Genomic DNA, 21,810 nt, shown 5'->3' with positions numbered 1-21,810 from the left:
CCGTTCGAGGGCGGGGTTTTGCGAACGGTCAATTGACCCCCCAGCGTGAGTTTTTCAAGGTGACCGTTATTTCAAATCTGTCACTTTATTGTTTCCATGGTGACAAGTCACTGCTTGTCATGACACAGCGAGCGCAACCACAACACAGCGCTGAATGAATGATGATCTGCTTTTATGTAATTTTTCCTTTTTTATTCTAAATATTCACACATTTATTAGCTATAGTATATAACACTGATATTCCGATTGTCAAATATGTGCATGTGGATGTGTTTTGTTGTATAAACACCTTTATAACGATCGCGTTAGTTTAGCTGTATGCGCGATGGGCGGCGCCATGTTAGTTTGTGCCACAGTTCAGAGAATCGGATCTGTTGGATTTAACACGTCAATTCCTCCACTTCTCCCGAAATACATGAAAGTAAGTGGCTGGTGAACTGGGAGAAGCAGGGCCGGATTAACCATTAGGGCAAATGGGCAATTGCCCAGGGGCCCAGGACATCTAAGGGGCCCTGGGCACCGTCAAATATTATGTCAAATATTATGATTAAAATGTCTCCACGATCTGCTTTTGAAGAAATATCGTAGGATCGTGCATTCTATCAGTTTGCAGTTCTGGCGCCTCCGTCTCAACATACTGTACAGCGCGACGTATATTCACATGAAATGCAGAGGAACGGGACACTGTAGTTCATAAAAATTAATTATTTGCATGTGCTTTAAAGCCTTGCCGGTTAAACATGTCATTCGCTGCTGATGCGCTGTTCTAACGGGCGCTTTTCTGAGCGCAATAACGTTACACCCGCCGACGCGCATATGCACTAAAAGCCTGTCTAACAGCGCCTGTTACTGGACTAAGTTATCTTTCGAGTCTTATTGCTCTAATACTGTCAAATACACACAAGGTTTACATAAACAAAGTTGGTTATGTCTAAAGTGAAAGAACAGTAGAAAAAAAGAAGAAAAAAAATCTGCTTGTCAAATGCGTGTATATTAGACTCGTCGCGGGCAGATCTTAAAGTGACAGTAGCCCTAATAGTAAACATGCTGCCGCTTGTCCTTAAAGGGACAGTTACCCAAAAATAAAAATTATGTCATTATTTACTCACTCACTCTAATGCTGTTCCATACATGTATTAATTTATTTATTGTGCTGAACACAAAAGAAGATATTTTGAGGAGTGTGGCTAACCGGGCGGTTGCTGGTCCCCATTGACCATAGTAGGAAAAAAACTATTATGGAAGTCTATGGGGTACATCAACTGTTTGGTTACCCACATTCTTCCAAATAACTTTTATTTTTAACAGAAGAGGGAGACTTATTCGGGTTTGAAACGGCTTGAGAGAGTAGGCTAAATGATGACAATTAAAAATTTCCCTGTTAATAAAACAACAAAATACAATAGGGGGGGTCCTACAAGTCATTGTGCCCAGGGGCCTCTGAACTCTTAATCCGGCCCTGGGGAGAAGAATAGGGTAAAATGTAAAACTACTTACACAATGTGTATCTGATATGAATAAAACGTGTCGTCTTTTTATAATATAAAGGATTATTATTGCCGCTTTCTTAGACATCAGTGTGTATTTTACAAACTCAAAAAAAAAAGTTTTTTAGTACTTATGTGATTCTTAAATGTCTGAAACCTAAAATAAACATTATGTGGTTGAAAACACTGAATAGTTGTGATATATGACAAGCACTGAGCGCGTCTGTCTCTGGCTTAGCGCCAGCCAACGCGCCAAAGCACGTTTGAATTTAGCAGTTGATCACGTGATACACTGACCGTTCTAATCACACCGGTGTGATCGTACGCTCCAGGGACCAGCCAAGACTGATCACACCGGTGTGATCGTACGTGTAACACATTATCTTGTGAATAGCGCGCTCCGCCAGTAGGCGTGAACGTATTAAAGTTAATGAGCTCGTAATCAGCTCGACTGGAATCGCTCTCTCTTCATACAGATTACAGAAGCTGAGAATATTTGTTTTTTATATAAATTTCTTAATTTAAAAGATGCGATCTCAAGCTTTATGCCCGTGGGTATGTTTGCCTGTTTGACTGCAGTTTCGCGGAGTTACAGATCATTTTCGAACGCGTTTCAAATTGGAGTTCATTGACAGAGAGAGTGCAGAACTCGTATCATGTTAATTTTTCTTTATTTGGCAAAAAGCAAAACACATTATTTTTATTGTGAGTATACAGAAAACAGGATCGATTGATGTATAACACGAAAATGAAAGATCAAAATTAACAGAGCATTTTAAGTTTATTTTGCATTGCTAAAAAAAAACACGAGCAAAGCGCGGGAGCGCGTTTTTGGTCCCCAGAGGGTCAACTGTTGAACTTTTTAGAAAGGTTATGAGGGGATTCCAAGTTTCTTTAAAACAACCCGCGTAAAGTTGATAATTCCGCGAATAACTGCAATTGCAGCTTTCAAACAGAGATGGCGATAAAGAGGAAAAGCTATGGACTGCAGCTTTAATTAATAACAATTAATATATTACTTAATCTATTAACCATATAGAATATTTATTAGTTGCTGATGCAGAAATCATTAATTAATGGTTTAGTTCATTAACACATGATTATCTGTGCATTAGTTAAGCATGAATTAATGTATATCAGTGCACCCGTATTGCAAAGTGTTACCCCATGTGCATATAAATGTATGGATGCTTCTGAATGCGCTTTTGTATGTGTAAGTGTATGATTTGAGCATGTGTTTCAGTGAGTGTATTAAGAATGGTAGTAGCCTACTTACTTATGGCAGAATATTGGCTCTTTATATCTGAAACAGATTATATATAGGTTATAATGCTGAAATACTGCATGGTCACAATACATTACCCTATAATCCAGGAATAAGGAATTACTCTTACATTATCATTATTTTTGTTTTGTTTTTTCAGACTTTTTACTGGGAAAAGAAAAAAACGGCAAGCGCAACGCCCAAAAGAACATTTATTTTGATTAAAACGATTGACTGCCATTATAAAGTACTTGTAAACATAGGTTTAAATTTTAAGTAGGCTATATGTTGACACTCAATAAATACAGCACAAACAAATCTGACATGCTAACCAGGCTACTGATCCGTGTCAGTGATCGTTTTATTATATTATGAATGGTGTATGAACTGCTTGGTGTAGGATTTATAGAAATTAATTAAATAACTAAGACTAATGAGTAATGTAACCAATGTGAAGCAGAGTAGGCTATCCCGTTCATTTCTAGAATAACTGGTTATGTTTTAGAGCCATTTGCTCACAATGTTCTGATGGGTGCAGTTATCACACACAGTTGAAAAACTCTTACCTGTGTGAGGTGGAGGTGTAGACCAAATAAATAAGTCTGTGAGGAAACACAATAACAGATCATGAATGATGAAGTGAAACATATTATATTTTCTCAACTGAATTATCCGATTTAATACACAGATACACATAATACTGTCACAGTAGTTTGATTAGGTTTTGCAGTGATCTATACTGTAGTAAACATATATTATTGTATAGTTTATAAGGGTTGAATCTGACCCTATAAATACCCAGTAGACCAACAGAAAGACTGGGGTTAATTTTCAGGAGCTGTGTCATCATTACTTATTTTAATGTAACTCTTATCAACTAATGGACAAACCAAAATTGATAAAATATGAAAAATAGTGAGGATACTAGGATACGCAATGTCTCTTTCCCGCCTCTCAGGGAACTGATGTTTTGATAGTAAACAGAGAGGTTCCCTTTCGAGAGCGGTAAAGGTCCTTGCACACTGAGTCCGAAATTTTCGTTTGCGTTTTTCCGCATTCGTAAGCCTAAAAATTTGTCACGCACAGAAACCTTGCACACTGAGTCCGATGCGTATTTATTAAACCTTTGCGCAAAAAAATACAAAATGGATTCTTCAAGCAGTGAGGACGATTTTGTTGCCCTCTCTCCTCTAAAAAGAGAAACAGAAAGAGGAAATATTGGGTCCATCCAATTTTGAGATTGCGCAGAGAGGACGGAGAGTTTCACCTCTTTATCAAGGGAACGATTTTAGTTCACCCAAAAATGAAAATTCTGTCAGTAATTACTCTCACTCATGTTGTTCCCCGTAAGACTTTCGTTCATCTTCGGAACACAAATTAAATCTGAGAGCTGGATCACTCCTCCACAGGCTTCTATTGTAATTTAAACTTACCTGCCCAGAAAAGTTAGAAAAGACATCGTTAAAATAGTCCAAGTGACTACAGTGGCTCAAACTTAAGTTTATCAAGCGACGAGAATACAACTTTTTTCAACTATTCATTTTCTTCTCTGTGTGCCTCTGAGCAGTGTTGTGGGTAACGCGTTATAAAGTAACGCGTTAGAGTACTCTAATTACCTTTTTCGTGAAATGTGTAACTTAACGCGTTAGTTTTGTGCGTTAAGTAATCAGTAACTTCAAAATTTTTTAAAAAAAGTAATCCGTTATTTTAAAGGTAGGGTAGGTCAGAATTGTCTAAAAAAAACTTTTATTCAAATTTGTTTAAACTGTCTTTATATACCAATACATAATTAAAATGCAAGTACTCTGAAATAGAGAGTATACAAAACTGAGTGACTCTAGTGTATTTAATCTTCAATAAACACAGCTCATTAATTCCATTCACTCCCACCTAAAAACCGGTGCGCGACTGCGCGCACGTGGGCAGAGCCAATAATAGCGGCGGTAGTCATGGCGACGGAGAGTGACAGTCGCGCAAGCCAATCACTTGTTTCGTCCCGGTAGGAATTAATGAGCTGTGTATTTTGAAGATTAAATACACTAGAGTCACTCAATTTTTATACTCTCTTTTTCAAAGTACTTACATTTTAATTATGTATTGGTATATAAAGGAAAGGAAAATCCAGAATAAAAAAAATCTCCCCAGGATCAAGACAGTGTTTCTGCGCTTCAATACCCCACCACCCTCCAGCGAACCCGTGGAGAGGCTTTTCAGCCTCGGGAGTCTCGTTTAAATGCGCTTCATTAAGGCACACGCGCGCGGTCTCTTGCTCTCTCTCCCTCTCTGCTGTGCACGCAGTACACGGTTTGGAGCACAGTCTCTGTCTCGCGGGCGCGCTCGCTCTAGATTCCCGGGAGATTTTACCTAATTCGCAGGCATCAGTGAGCCGCTATCAATATGCGGGAGACTCCCGGACCTTCCGGTAGACTTGGGATGTCTGCATTTCTATACTGAAATAATATTGGCATTATAATTATTGATTTTTTTTATTGAAATAATAGCCCATCCGCGCATCTCTACTACCCGGGCTGGGAAGGTGTGAATTTTGATTAATATGTGAATTCTGTGATAATTAATAAATAAAACGCTATGTGGAATAGCCTATTGATGACTGTCTTTCCTGTTATTGTTATCCTGCAGTGTTAATTTAGTCGTATGACTGACGTTATTCATTGCCAGGAGTCACGACTTCTAGGTGCATTTAAAGGGGGCCGTGTCTGTCAATCAAGCTGCAGCATGTGTGAGGCGCTGCAAACGGCTTTTAATTTTTGGTAACGCATGAGTACTCTGACGCGTTACTTTTATGAATAGATAACGCTGTAACGTAACTGATTACTTTTAATTGATGGTAACGTTGTAACCTAATTAACTACTTTCCAAAGTAACTATACCCAACACTGCCTCTGAGTGAGTTCACGTAGTGTAACAGCGCAGTGCTTTGTGTTGTACATCACACGCATCACACATAAATAATACATTTTATTTATGGCGCCTTTCTAGACACTCAAGGTCACCTCACAACACATACTAGTACAATACATTTATAAATCCAAGAAATTGTAATAATTAAAATAATTCCAGAACATAAAATCAGGGTACATAACTAAAAACAAAGTTAAGAACGGATTGAACGTGTGATATGCCATCTTAAAGAGATGAGTTTTCAGGCAGGATTTAAAAATAGAGAGTGAGTCAATATTACGGATATCTGGTGGAAGAGAGTTCCAGAGACGAGGGGCTGAGCGACTGAAGGCTCTAAACCCCATGGTGGTCAAACGGGCAGAAGGTACCGTAAGATATATAGAAGAAGAGGACCTAAGAGTCCGGGTCCGTGCGGTAATATGAAGTAGGTCGGTGAGGTACAAAGGTGCAAGATTATGGATAGCCTTAAAGGTCAGAAGTAAAATCTTAAAATCAATACGGTATTTAACCGGGAGCCAGTGCAGCTGCTGAAGCACAGAAGTAATGTGGTTAATGAAAGGAGTTCGGGTGATAATTCGGGCAGTGGAGATCTGAACCATTTGAAGTTATGTAAAGTTTTGAAAGGAAGACCAACAAGAAGTGAATTGCAATAATCAATACGGGATGTGACCAGTGTATGAACGAGAATTGCTGTACTAGTGAGTGAGAGAGACGGTCTGAGGCGATTGATGTTACGTAAGTGATGCAGAACGAGTGACGTTATTAATGTGAGCTTGAAAAGAAAGTGTGCTATCTAGGATCACACCCAGACTCTTAACCTGAGGGGAAGGAGAAACTGTGGAATTATCAATAATAAGAGAAAAACTGTCAGATTTAGTCAGTGTGGTTTTAGTGCCAATGAGGAGAACCTCAGTTTTGTCACTGTTTAATTTCAGAAAATTTGCAAGAAAACCAGGAGTTGATTTCTATTAGGCAATCGGAAAGGGAACTGGGAGGGAGAGATGTGTTAGGTTTAGTGGACATGTAGAGCTGGGTGTCATCCGCATAGCAATGAAAACTAATGTTATATTTGCGAAAGATATGACCAAGTGGCAGCAAATAGATGATAAACAGAAGGGGCCCCAGGACAGAGCCCTGGGGAACACCAGAAGTGACAGGGGATAATTCGGATTTGAAATGTTTAAGCTGGATAAACTGAGTGCGGCCAGAAAGATATGATTTAAACCACTCCAAGGGTGTATCAGTGAAACCAATAGAGACTAATCTGTCAATGAGGATGTTATGAGAAATGGTGTCAAAAGCTGCACTTAAATCAAGGAGAATAAGTATAGTGAGTAGTCCAGAATCAGCTGCCATTAATAGATCATTGGTGATTTTCAACAGAGCTGTTTCTGTACTATTACAGGAACGAAAACCAGATTGAAATTGTTCATAAAGTTTATTGTCAGACATGTGTGCATTAACCTGATGTGCGTTTGTTTTTTCTAGAATTTTGGAAAGGAAGGGTAAATTAGAAATTGGTCGAAAGTTATTGACATTTTTGGGGTCGGCACCAGGTTTCTCTAGTATAGGAGTTATTGCAGCTGATTTTAAAGAGGAAGGAATAATACCAGAGATGAGAGAGGAATGTATAATATTAGTAATTCTAAAAGACAGAGAGGGTAAACAGGCTTTTACTAAAACGGTAGGAAGAGGATCTTGTGCACAAGTGGTTGGTTTCGATTTTCTAATAATGCCTAATACTTCAGCAGCAGAAGGAAGCGTAAAACTTGAAAATGAACAAGAAGGTGTTGTCAAAGAAGCTGAAAAAGATATACTGTGAGAAGTCTGGGTATTCAGTTGCTGATGAATCTTTTGTACTTTGGAATTAAAAAATGACATTAAAGAATTACAATAAGCAGATGAATAGATGAGACATAGTAGAGTCTGGTGCTCGTAATATGTTGTTGACCATGGAGAACAGGGTTCTGGAGTTACCTTCCCCTGCGCTGATTATATCTGCATAATAGTTGGATTTGGCCGTAGAAATAGAATCTTTATAATGGAGAATATGGTTTTTGTACATTTCTTGGTGCACAACAAGTCCAGTTTTCCTATAAAGTCGTTCCAGACGACGGCCCTTCGCCTTGAGTGTGCGTAGTTCTGATGTAAACCATGGGGCAGAATGAGTGAAGAAAACAGTGCGGGTTTTTAAAGGAGCCAAAGAATTTAAAATATTTTGTAGGCCTTCATTATAATGTGAAACCAGTTCATCAGGGTTAGCTAAGCAGTTTATACTGGGTAGGCAATCAATTTCAGTAAGGAGAGTGTTTAGATCAATGCCCTTAATATTTCTAAATGAAATGGCACGTGGCAGTTTTATTTTAGACAGTGTTAAGTTAACTTTAAAAGAGATTAACATATGATCCGAAATGGCAAGGTCTGCCGCAGTACAACCATACGGCGTAATACCAGAACAGCAAACCAAGTCCAACACATGTCCTTTAGAGTGAGTAGCAAAGTCAATATATTGCACTAGTCCAAAACTGTCCAGGCAAGATGTAAATTATCTTGTGTATGCATTAGTGGTATTGTCCATGTGTACATTAAAATCCCCCAGTAATATAACATTAGGGGAAAGTGAACAAATAAATGTAAGAAAAGTAGCAAATTCATTCATAAAATCAGTATTGGGCTTAGGTGGGCGATAAACCGTTGCTACTATAGTTGGAGTAGGGCCATTCAGTTGAAGAGCGATGGATTCAAATGAACCGAAAGAAGGCATAGAAACGGGTGAGATTTTCCACTTCTCACGATGTATTACGTGAATACGTGTTACGTGTATCCCCCTCTGCCCGAGTCACGTGGTTTACAGGTGTAAACAAACCCAGGGGGAGTAGATTCGTTGAGCTGTGAAAAGTCATGTAGTAGCAGTTTTTAATCTTTTATTTCTTATTTTGTTTTCTCAATGATAATATATGAATGCCATATGTTCTGTATTTTGAGCTTTATGTTGTAACGTTGATATAGCTTTATGTGGGACACTGAGAAGACCCCAGGCTAGGGAGGGGTTGAGGCCACCATGGGGGGTCCTCAGTTCCTGCCCCCTGGGGTGGGTGTTTAAAGAATGCTTTTGATGAGAACATTATAAGACTCCAGAAAAACAGCTATCTGGGTCTCACTCTGCTTTGCAAACTGGTCTGTAAGGGTGGGGGTTTCACCTCACCCTGCAGCTGGCCTGTGTGGCTAGAGTGGGAACTATTCTGCAGAATAAATGTATATTTTCTTTTAAATACAATTTGAATATTGACGTCTCTTTTGCCTGGGAATGCTGCGTTTGTTAAATATTGTTTTGCCACAACAGTCATTAAGTTGTTGCCATGTTTCAGTCAGACACATAAAATCAAACTTACGATCGCTTAGCAGATCCTGAAGAAGAGGACCCTTGTTTGTTAGAGAGCGGATGTTGAACAGTCCAAAGCTGACGTTGTTGTTGTCGTGCTGGACTTTGGCGTTGGCCGAGCCGGCTAGGCTGGCGATGACATTGTGGTCAACTTTTCATGTGGAGTTATTAGGAGGATGACGAGTAGTGGACCAGATGGATTGTATTGTTTTGGAGTCGTCGATGTGATAGTTTCGTCGAGATCCGCGGTGGATATACTTCCGACGAGTATGACGATAGGCATGAGGAGCACAATCCAGACAATGCTGCGCCGATGGTGGATCAAACAAGTGATAGCTTATCTGCATAAGTTCAGCTGCAGTGTACTGGAGTATCGCTTTCGTTGGCGCAAGGAGGAGAAACAGTGCCATCCAAAAGAGCACAGACCATACAAGCATCCCGTTGATCCACATTGTTGCCGGTGTTTAATGGAGGTAAGCCAAACAAGCAAAGAATAGTCCAAATTGTAAGGCAATGTAGGTAAATCAGACTATAACGTCAAGTGTTAGTTAATACAGCATGAGATTAGGCCAAAGTGCATTAGTTAAAAGAACCAAAACAATATAAAAGGGTCCAGAGAGCAGCGGCAGCCAACCGCGCCAGCGTACACTCTCAGGTACATGTATGACCAGCGTTGGCCAATAGTGAGCCTACCTGCTGACGTACAACACAGAAGCGCTGCGCTGTTACACTACGTGAACTCACTCAGAGGCACACACAGAAGAAAATTATTAGTTGAAAAAAGTCGTTTTTTTGTGTGTGTTTTTTGCGCACATAAAGTAGAAGCCTATGGAGGAGTGATCCAGCTCTCAGATTTAATCAAAAATATCTTAATTTGTGTTCCGAAGATTAACGAAAGTCTTACGGGGTTGGAACAACATGAGGGTGAGTAATTACTGACAGAATATGAATTTTTGGGTGAACTAACCCTTTACATTTTACCTCAGAATGTCAGTGGCTCAGTTTAATGCTTTGCTAGCGATACTGGAGCCACATATTAAAAAGAAGACATCCAATTTCCGTGAACCAATCGATCCTGAACAGAGACTGGCAGTCTGTCTAAGGTATGGACCAAGCGTGCCGCACAAGCCCTGAAAAGTGAAGCCAAAGCGTCTCGATTGCCCCCCGGGTGACTGGTCCTAATATAGGTCATAAACCCCGCCTCCCCGTTATTCAACGGGACGTGAGACCAAATAAACAATTAAATTACACTTCAAATATCTTTTTTCCAAAGGTGGTTTCTGTCATTTGCATCACGCTGATGTAAGGTCAAGTGTCTGTTTTTAAAATAAGTTTTTAGTTAGTTACGTGATGCTGTAAAAACGGTGGTGTAACGTCATGATTGACAGCTGTGATTGATTCTCTGAGCGAAGTAGTCACTGAAGCACCAAAAAACTTTCTCGGAGGAACTCAAACGGGATCTTCGGAGGACTGAGGAGATTGTATTTACTTTATTTGAACAAGCCTCTTGTCGTACTGCAATCAGCAGACATCAAAATTGGAGCAGAAAGGAGGAACGGAGCAGACATTGTGCATTGTGGAGGGAGAGTGCATTCTGCGAGAGTGAGGGCGGGCTGTTGATTTCACGGCTTTACTTCCTGCTCACTACTGCGCAGGTCTCGTCCCGAGATCGCTACTGCGCAGACTGAAATCCCAAGATGTCAGCGTAGGGCTGTTAAACGATTAATCGCGATTAATTGCATCCAAAATAAAAGTTTGTGTTTACATAATACATGTGTGTGTACGGTGTATAATTATTATATATATATATATATATATATATATATATATATATATATATATATATATATATATATATATATAAATACACACACATGCTTGTATATATTTAAGAAATATGTGTATAGCCTACTGTGTATAGATTTATATATAATTTATATTTATAAATATTATATATAAATACATTTTTCTGAAATATATACGTGCACGTGTGTGTATTTATATATACAAAATAATTATACACAGTACACACACATTTATTATGTAAACACAAACTTTTATTTTGGATACGATTAATCACGATTAATCGTTTCACAGCCTCGAGAAACTGGCTGCTTCAGTTCTCACCAATGGAAGAGAGCGAGGGGGCGTTGTCCATCTTTTTTACAGTCTATGGTATGGATGGACGCACGCACACACGCGGTCGGCGGAAGCGCTGGACAAACAGAGCCTTTCTGTATTTTGACGTTAGCTTGTACAGAGGCTCTTAATTGTCAAGAAAACTCTCAAAATGCTGGCTATGGATGCGAAAAATGCAATGTGTAAAGGCCCTTGCACACTGAGTCTGATATTCGCGTTTTAAATTAAATTAAATAAATGTTTTAATATAATTTATTAAAAAATTCAGGGAAGATTAGCATCACATGCTAATATATTGTTACCCTCTGTTTCGGCAGAGAAGAATATTGGTTACCCTCTGTTTCAGGCAGGGAAGATTAGCGTAAAGTGCTAGTAATTTGTGTTATCCTTTGCTCAGCCAAGGAAGGTTAACAATAGTTGATCTGTGTTAACAAGTGTACCCTCTGTTGATCAGAGAAGTTTTAGTGTTTTTGATTGTGTGGTAACAAAGAAACTCACAAAATGTTTAGAAAAAATGCTAGACTGATCCCCACAACTGAAAAAGGTGGTCTTGCTACTCCTTTGTGGTCAGATAGCGAATTCAAATCACTGTTAGGAGTACAAATGAACCTAATAGTAACTGAGAAAGTTAGAAAAGAACTAACTCTGAAATATGAGATTCATCCAGCCAAGGCTTGGACGGTATAGGTAGTGTAAAAAGGTACTAGGAGCAAGTATTCGCAAGAACAATGTGAAAGGCATTATTTTTTTATTTTTTTTAGATGGGACAGTGCATATTAATGAACGTACAATCGAAATTGACGTAAATACGACGGATTTAGCACAATGCTAGTTTCCATCCGTAGTCCCAGACATACAAAAAAAGCACAAACAACATACATAACTAATAAACATAAAGCTATACAAAACATTAAGAGTACCTATCGTAAATGCCTGTGCATAGACATCCCATGCTTATTACAGTATAAAAATAAATAAATCTACTTGTTACTGTATAAAAATATAAATAAATCTACCTATCGAAATCTACCTTTTTATATGGTTCACATTTTATTATTATTATTCAGCCATCTTTTTAGCTGTTTCTTAAATGATACAAAGGTGGGGTTACCTCTAATTTCCGTGGGCATACTGTTCCAAGTTGTGCAGCCTTTAATAGAGGACATTTTGTGCAAACGTAGACTTTCTAAAAAGTACTTCACAGTCCCCCCGAGTAATTGACCTCGTACTAGTTTTACTATTTCTCTTTTTAATAAAATCCCCTAGGGGTGGTGGGGCCATTCCATTCAATGACCTATAGATAAGACAGCTACTTTTAAAAACTTTAAGATTTTCAAAACTTAGGAATTGATACTTCTCTAGAATTGAACAAAGGTGAAACGACTGTGGTTTTCTATCAAAAACCTTAACTGCTTTTTTATAAAGTTGATCAATGGGTTTTAATGCATTGACACTAGCAAATGACCAGACTGTGAAGCAATATTCAATGTGAGAAAAAAATCATACAATGGAGATTTGGCAGCCTCTGTTGTAATGAAAGACTAAAATTTGTTTGTAATTTTGTAAATTAAATTTTATAACTTTGGTTACCTTTTTTATGTGCTTTTTGAAATTGAGGTTTGAATCTAGTATAATCCCAAGGTACTTGAACTGGTCTACCAACTCCAATACCTTACCTCCCAAAAACACAGAAGATCTACTTCTTGTTGATAGTTTTTCAGTGGGCGTCTTACAATCAAATTCTATCGTTTTTGGCTTCACAGGTTTTTTTTTTTTTTGTGTAAACATCACACCAGTCTTTTTGGTATTAAGAATGAGACAAATGATTTAACCAGTTTTGAACTTTGGTTAGTGCATTTGTAAGAATTTGTAGCTATTATCTTTGCATCTTTACCATGTATGAAGATCACAGCGTCATCCGCATACATACATCTGCTGCCACAGAGAATTTGGTTTAACATTAGCAACACAACAGTCTCAGCTTAACTCAGAGCTAGAGAAACAGAACAAAGAGCTCCATGCTAGAGTATCCTCTTTGACTAAGAAATTAAACCGAAAAAAAAGCTGCAGAAAAAACTGAGGTGGAAGAAGTTAGTCAGCCTGATAACAATTATCCTGACATACAAGCTTTGTTTGAAACATATGTAGCCATCCAAAGAGTAACTGATGAGCCTGTAGATTCAGTAAAGGTACAGTATGTGGCGCTAGGAGAAGATCTCAGGGAATTGAGGGAACTGAAAGTATTCCAGTACAAACTGTTTCCAAAGCGCTAGGACCTAAAGATATAGAGAGACTATCCCAGAGCTTACCCTCAGCACGCATATTTTTTTCTGAATTTAGAAGAGCATTGTTTAGCAAAATGCGTCTCCACAACATGTCATTAGCAGAAGTCACTCAGCTGGTGTCACAAATTCGAACTGAATCTGAATTCAATAGTTTTGAGTCTGCTGTTACTTCTGAAATACAACATGCCAGTAAAGGCGATTTGAAGAATACCATGGGACCCAAAATATGTGTGCAAAGGAAAGAAGAAACTGTGAGTGACAGTCAGCCGTAACTTACAGTGGAATAGTTGATGATCCTGAAATTGTGCTAGATGACAAGTAGGGATCCCTAGTCCACATCTGGGCAGATGGCCTTGTAGCCGAGTACAGAAGAGCCTTGCCATTCCTAGATCTAACTTGGTCTAACAGAACTCTCAGAAGTAACCTAGACAGGTTAGCTACATGGGAAAGAGATGCTTATGTTAAGGCCAAAGTGAGAGTAGCAGCAGCTACGTTTAACACAACGAAACAAGACAATATATGGCCTAAAAGAGAAAGTAAATGCAACTACTGTGGAAAATTAGGACATTGGGAGAAAGAGTGTAGGAATAAGTTGCAAGATAGTAAAATTATTATTCTCTCAAAAATAGGGTCTAAAGGGTAATCTAAAGGGTAACTGACTCTTAGGTAGTCCTTTAAAAAAAAAAAAAAAATTGGATGAAAACTGCCTAAGAGTCAGTTCTACAGATTGAGGAGGATTTGTTATTCTCATTCCGACTTTATTGAGAAATCTAAAATCATGAAAAATAAATGTTTGAATAGAGGTTACCCTTTAGATTGGGTTGATGAAGCATTTAATACAGCTTTTAAAAAGACACGGTCTGAACTGTTACAAAAGAAGACCAAAAAAATCAAGAAAGTATTATTTTTCTTGTATTACAACACATTCACCTAAGTCCTACATGATAAAATCAATTTTTAAAAAACACTGGCATTTGTTGTCTTCTGATCCGGAGTTGAGCGATATTTTTAGACATCCTCCTTTGATTGTATACAAACGCGCTAGGAATTTAAAAGACAGCTTGGTACATGCTCGTTTTCAGAATGCTAGTCCTCGTGAATCTCAGAGTTTACTCAGTCCTATACAGAAGGGCAACTATCGTTGTGGGAATTGCGCTCAGTGTAATAATACTTTTAAAACATAATTTTTTTGTCACCCTAGAACTGGCAAAAAATATAGTATTAAATCTGTGATTACTTGTGTTTCCACTCATGGGGTTTATTTGATTCGTTGTCCTTGTGGTATTGGCTATGTGGGGAAAACGTCACGTCAATTGAAACAAAGAATTAGTGAACATAAGAGTTCGATCAGAAGAAAAGATATGAATTATCCAGTTGCGGCACATTTTTTAACTTTGAATCACGATGTTACCTCTTTACGGTTTTGTGGGATTGAAAAAGTGGCTTTGCCACCTAGAGGTGGTGACATTGAATTACTCCTACAGAGACGTGAATTGTTTTGGATTTACACCCTTCAAACTTTATCACCTAGGGGTATGAATGATGAAGCATTATTTAATGTAATGTTATAGCGATTTTGAAATTGTTTTGAATGACGTGTTGTTTCTACTATGTATTTACAATGAGTTTGAGTGGCTAGGGAGCCTGACTGTTGCAACTGTTTAGAATTACAATTTAATGCTGTTTGATGACGACGTGTTGATTGTGTTTTAGATGATCTTGTTAACCTAGAGGGGGATCTTTACTGATTGTTGTAACTATCACTATTTGTAACTGTTTGTGATGTGGTGCTAATTATGTACTTCCAATGAGCTTAATTGTTTACAGATGGAGCTCTGTTAATTGGTCATTTGTTTATCTGGCTGCGTTTACACATGGCATTAACATGCGATCACCGTGATCCGATCAAACAGATCAGATCATTAGGCATTCAGGACATCGTGCGTTTACATTTGTTCATATTAAGTAGCCTCTGTATCTGGATAACTGATCGGATTTCTGTTTCCTGCACAATATTTAAAGCCACACCGCGGAACTTTTGCGGAACTTTCACGTCTAGTGCCCCTAGAGGCCACAAGCGCCGCAGCACTGTCGCAAAAGTCTAGAAGACATCCACTTAATAAATGGACGGCCGTAAAGCGATACGTTCTCCAGGTCACATGACCTGTCCAACGACGGTCCGTCTTCTCCAAACTTACATAGGGGGTATTTCAAGAGGGCAGCCCCGCTTGGAGCATTAATAGTGTCAAACACTGTATATTGGCCTGAGGAATCATTTTAAATAACTCGTATGTGTCAACTCTTTAGGTCACAAAGTCCACGGTGTGGCTTTAAATTAGGTCTGTAGCACGACACCAATATAAGAAAAGTTTATAAAAATGAAGCAATGTCCCAATTGCTTTCACTCACTCACTTTAGTTTCCTGTGCAATCTCCATCCTTAAATCAAATTATGTTTTTTAAATGAAGGAATACTTCCAGAGTTGATCATACAAAAATAGCCATGGTTCAGTCACATCATCGATCATCTGGGTTTAAGCTTATAGCATGCAATGACTATATTAACAGAAATGGGAGATTAATAAACATGCTGAAACAATAAAAACATTCAACATTTAAAACATAATTTTTTAAAAGTTTATTCCCATTATTCCTTTGGCAAAGCAGCGCACGCTCTTCATTAAGATCTCATGACTCACAGCTGTGATTGTACAGGTGATTGCCTCTTCAGATAATGTTGCACAATTAAAATGAAAAATGACACACACAGTGTCATGTAAGTCTAAATAAACTGTTATAAATATTGACGTTTATTGTAAGGTTCAAATAAATTTTATTTATTGTCTAAACTGCGTCTGGCCATTATTTTCTGACAGCCACGTGGGGAGACTGGGCGGGGATTTAAATGACGTCCACCTGTGAATGCAGACACGATGGCTGGATTGCGTTTACATTACACTGAGATCCGATCACAATGCGTCCTCAACTACCTCCGAAACTGGACACGCTGATCGGATAACATTCCGATCAGAAGCGCGTTTACACTCGTCTTTTCAATGTGTATGTGGACAACATCCAGATACAGGTCGCATGTTAATGCCAAGTGTAAACGCAGCCAGAATGACTTTACTTATCTTTTCCTTCAAAAACTTTAATTTTGTATTTAAGCAGTGCAGCTACTTCTGAACATTACATTTGTCCTAAGTAGCATGAGATTTCGACCAGTCAGGAGTAGCCTATAACAAATAAGTTCCTGCAACAACACATCCCATCTGCACCAGGAGCTGTGACAGCTGTTGAAGGTCAGAGGTGACAGGTTAACACTTTGAGGTTCGTATGACTTTCTCATTAAATATAAAAATGTTTTTAATGTTAGATAACTAATAACTAGCTAGCTAGTAACTAGTTAGCTTCATTATAACTAGGTCGCTAGTAACTAGTTAGCTTCATCATAACTAGCTAGTGATTAGCTAGCATCATTTTTATTGAAGCAAGCACATAGCCTACATGTTGCTAGTTAGTTAGTTAGCTTCATTATTTGATAGATTTTTACTTTTGCGAATGCTTGTTAATTCTCATATTATCTATCGTATGATGTTAAAGCAACTTAATTTCTTTTTTCAGATTAGCCATAATGGAATGCCGTGACTGGAGTTTATGCTTCCTATGTCAGTCCGCCCTAAAGATTAAAAAAACATTAGATCCCTCTTCATCATTCAAACTGAGAAACAATCCTGAAAGATTGCAATCATGTTACAAAGAAGCTTTAGATAACTTCCAGGAGCTGAAGGCATTAGGGGATCTTTAGTTTATAGTGGACATAAGTGGTGGTAGTCAGGATGTAGTTCAGCTGATGATTCAAAATCCTATGGTGTGGCACAAAAGCTGCAGAAATTTGATTGATAAACAAAGTTGAGAGAGCAAGAAAAAGAAAAAAGCATGAAGAGTCTGTGAGCCCAGTAAAAACACGGCGCATGAGTGACAAGTCCACCACACTCGCTTTACCCAGACCCTCAACATCATCATGTGAACCATTCGATAAACCGTGTCTCTTCTGTGGTGAAGTGGGCAAAAAAAGGAACTGATGAGGTCTGCCACACAGCATTCAACAGCACTTCTCTTCAGACAGCCAACAGACTGAGAATGAATCGAGGAAGTGAAATCGACTGAAATGAGGAAGAAGAATGTGAAATCCTTGACCACCTCACTACACAACCATGAATCTGAATGTTTCACTGCCAACCGATGAAGTCTTGTATGTTCCTGCCCTGAATACCAATAGTCATCCTCATCCAGCCTCCTGTCCTCTCATCAATATACTGTAATTGAAGAAGGCTACCAGCGGTTAGAGAGAGTCAGAAACATTCTCGTGAAAGAGAACCTTGAAGCCGGAGAATGGATCTCATGGGCTGCATATGCCAGCATCACAGAGGCTACTTCACCTTCCCCATCCAAATCATACATGTTGCCTACTTATAAACTGTGAACATAGTTATGAACTTGTTGTCTCACTGATCAGTTCCTTTGCACATATTAATACCCATAATACACATATTCAACACGTTAAGTTGTTATTTATTAAATTATTATTAAGCTGTGAATGGACTGTGTTTTGGCATGCGTTTTTTTATAAAAAAAATTGCATACTTCACTTCCAATTGGTAAGGACAACATTAGTTTTTTAGTCTTGGAACCTATTTTATTGGACTCCTTGATGCCAAAAATTTACACGTTGATACCAAATTTGTAGGTATGGATATGGGCCTTTCAAGTATGGTCGGTACAAAATGTGATCTGACTTGTGTCTAAATGTATTTCTATGGCCCTAAGGTACTTCCATACCAAATGGGTCCTTTGCATCCTGACTTTGAAGTCAAAAGTCACTTAACCTCCATACTATTAGGTGTCTTGCTCATGGACACCTTGACACTTGGTCAGGTGGATCCAGGGATAAAACCACCAAGCTTACGGTTTATAAACAACCTACATGAACCACTGAGCCACTGCCGCCCTTCGTTTCTCCTCTTGGTGCGGATCTTTTGGGCAGGAGTGAATAAAGGTGTGTATTACCGGAATACAGATATGTATGTATTCCGGTAATACACATCTGTATTCCGGTAATACAAACCTCTATTCACACCTGCCCAAAAGATCCGCACCAAGAGGAGAAACGAACTTGAGTTCGATTCAATCAAACCAAACAAGACAGGTGTGAATACACCCTAAGTTTCAGCTGCAGACTAATAACAAACACATAAATGCTAGTGATGGGGACGAGACCGCCTATGCCGAGTCCGAGTCGAGACCGAGTCTTTGAAGGGTCGAGACCGAGTCCGTTGTTTTTCAAATACAGTCGAGTCTGAGTCAAGACCGAGTCTTTGAGGAAGCAAGTCCGCGTCGAGATTTTGTGATTTTTCATGATTTAATATCACCCCAGTTAATAATCAACAGTTAGGCCTACAGACTAAGCTAGATTGGGAATTGTTTAGAGGAACAGTCTTAATGTCTTAATATGGACTAAGCTTTTACTATCATTAAAAAAATCCCTACCACATGCATCATCTTCTGCCAATTTTTCTAAACTGCTTCAACAGTGCTGCTCTGTCATCACCCTGACTTTTTAAATCATAGTTAGGACATGCAGAGCAAATAAAAAATTGCTCATCTTGCCTCCGCTCACACCAGGCAGCAACTGAAGAAGACACTGACCGGCAGCAGACTCTGACGGCAGTATGCATTGCACCATGGGATGTCATTTTCAAATAATGCCCGTCAACATTGGATTTTATTACTATTGTTGTTATGTGTTTTGTTATGTGTTATTATTATTGTTGTGTGTTTTTTTATATGAACATAAAAAAATGCGTTGGACAAAAAACTTGAGGACTCGGTCTGAAATTACGAGTCCTTCTCCTCCCACTGTGGTCCGAGACCAAGTCAAGACCGAGTCTTTGAAGGGTCGAGTCCGAGTCAAGACCGAGTCTTTGAAGGAACGAGTCCGAGACGAGTCCGAGAAAGCAGAAATCGGTCTCGAGACCCACTCGAGTAACTACATCACTAATAAATGCAAACAATGAAATATGATGGTGTGTACTCTTTATAATTATTGGGGAGATAATTTCAGATTGTCGGACCGCTTGAGCTAAGGGTTCCAAGTATAAGGCAAACGTTCCGGGTTACTTGACTGTAACCCTGTTCCCTAAAAAAGTGGAACGAGATGCTGCGCAGCTTAGCGCATTGGGAACGTCTTTAATCGTGACCTGCTGTGAATATTGTGTGTAAACACGTCGATGGAATCGACCGGAAGTAATATAGCCTCGGATGGTGACGTCATCAGCGTGCACCCTTCGACACGAGGCTATAATTAGATGAGCCGCAGGTGCATCGTCAGGATATTTTGTCTGAAGAGCAGTCCTGGGACATCATCAGCATGGCAATGCAGCGCAGCATCTCGTTCCTCTTTTTCAGGGAACAGGGTTACAGTCAAGTAACCCGGAACGTTCCGTTTCAAAAGCTACAATCGATGCTGCGCTGCTTAGCGCATTGGGAATGAGAATGCCCACGCCACCGTACTTGAAGGTGTCTGGACTACTCCTGCTTAACCCTCTGGGGACCAAAAACGCGCTGGCGCGTTTTCCTCAGTTTTTTTCACATAGCAGCAAAATAGACCCATCCCACAAAACCAATAAAAAGTTTGAGACCTATCTGCAGTTTCAATGTGCTTTTATTAAGTGTAATATTGTATGGTGATTGCATCTACACCTGCACCAGCTGGGTGGTCAAGTGGCCCTGTCTGAGGGTCATCATGATGGTTATTTTGTACTGTACCAAATTGAACTTGCTTTCCTCAAAGTGCTGACTCAACACAGACTCACAGAAAGTAGATCATTGTTATATCTGTTAATGTTACTATTAATTTAAAGATTCATCTCACAGAAAATAATAATTTCACATGTTCACATCATCTATACCTGAACATTAAGGGTGAAAGAACTTTCTATTAACATAACCTGCCTAATGTTCCAGAGAAGTGGAGATTGCAACATGTTGTGCAGGCTATTGCTCCAATCACTCTAGGGAATTCATAAGATTAACCGAATAATAATAAAAAAATATTTAAAATAATTCTTAACATGTACTGTAGTACATTTGTGAAATTAGCTTTTTGAAAAAAAACATAATAATTGTTCATGTGATGTCACCCTATCAATATATATCTTACCCACAATTTTATAAAAGCCCTCTTTTATGGACATGGTCGATATATGTCCGGGGAACATTAAAAATGAAACTATTAGGCCTACTCCTGCCGAGCGAGGACCACCTTGCGAATAGTTCGACAAACCCCTAGATTCTGTGCATCACCGATCGTGCAGGTATGTACCACTTGCAAAAAAACGCAACACAATACCATTTGCGGTACAGTAATGAATTCGACGTGTTAAATTCTTTATGTGCGGCTCAAGAAGTTCGCAAAAATAAGATATTCCTTCCGCAGAAAATCTGTATCTTTTATACCTATCAGGAAAGGCAAGGGGATTTTGTCCGGCTAAAAACTCTTTCTCTACGATGTGCTCGTCTAACAATTTGCGCTGAGATGTCCACAGGATTTGGAAGAAAATGTAAAGCCATTGCAACAGACATTGGGAATTAGTTACGTCACCTATATGTTTCTTTGCTCACAGCTGATTGGTCAAACTTCAGTCTGAGATCTCGAATCCAGAACTTAACCTGCCCCGGAGCAGGCTAGCCGTGCAGCGTAAGATACCATGGCAACGAACACCGATTAAAGCCGAGCTACTTTCATAGTACCTAAAACCCAGGGTTGGCGGAAACTAAGCTGAAACATAGCTGGCTAGCCACCTAAACCGGCTTCATGGTACAGGCCCCAGGGAACAGGGCAAGAAATCCGAAAACCATAAGACATGAAAACCATTCGGAATTGCAGTGTGACACTAAACCAAGACTTCGCAGGAAATTAATGTGAAAACCACATGTTTGTGACAATGACAATAGTCCGGGGTGGAGTTCCCTCTGGTGGCTCTCAAGGGCACTCCAGCTGGTAACAGTTACAGTACAACTTAGAAAATTAAACCATTTGAGTCTACCATCAAACCACCCCCGCCCTTCCCATCACCATTTGGAGAAACATAACCATAGTTCCATTAAACTATGGTGGATCAAACCAAAAACAAACCTTGATCTGCCAAACCCCCCAAAATGATCACACGTGGGGTAATCAAAAGAGTTGAAGAGCCAACAAACTGGGTGAATTCCATGGTGTGTGTAAAGAAAAAAAAAAATGGAGAGTTAAGAGTGTGCATGGATCCAA

General features: G+C 39.1%; 1 protein-coding gene across 6 annotated transcripts in view; it reads right to left on the bottom strand.

Moving 5' to 3' along the window:
- LOC306991045 (globoside alpha-1,3-N-acetylgalactosaminyltransferase 1-like) overlaps window positions 1–21,810 on the bottom strand; it is a 46,338-nt gene that overhangs the window by 14,919 nt on the left and 9,609 nt on the right. For 3 of the 6 annotated variants that reach the window (XM_079598483.1, XM_079598485.1, XM_079598487.1), the window contains exons 1-3: window positions 13,757–13,910; window positions 3,318–3,353; window positions 2,764–2,790 (exon numbers count right to left, since the gene is read on the bottom strand). In XM_079598483.1, coding sequence (XP_079454609.1) covers window positions 2,764–2,790; window positions 3,318–3,353; window positions 13,757–13,818 — 125 coding nt within the window. In that variant the 5' untranslated portion in view covers window positions 13,819–13,910. Of the gene's footprint in view, window positions 1–2,763; window positions 2,791–3,317; window positions 3,354–13,756; window positions 13,911–21,810 lie in introns of those variants that run through there. The other 3 variants (XM_079598484.1, XM_079598482.1, XM_079598486.1) reach the window with 1 other exon arrangement.

This window comes from Phoxinus phoxinus (genome assembly GCF_949152265.1).
Source record: "Phoxinus phoxinus genome assembly, chromosome: 2".
Lineage (NCBI taxonomy): Eukaryota > Metazoa > Chordata > Actinopteri > Cypriniformes > Leuciscidae > Phoxinus > Phoxinus phoxinus.
The sequence above is the reverse complement of the archived record's forward strand: the minus strand, read 5'-3'. Positions and strand labels throughout refer to the sequence as shown.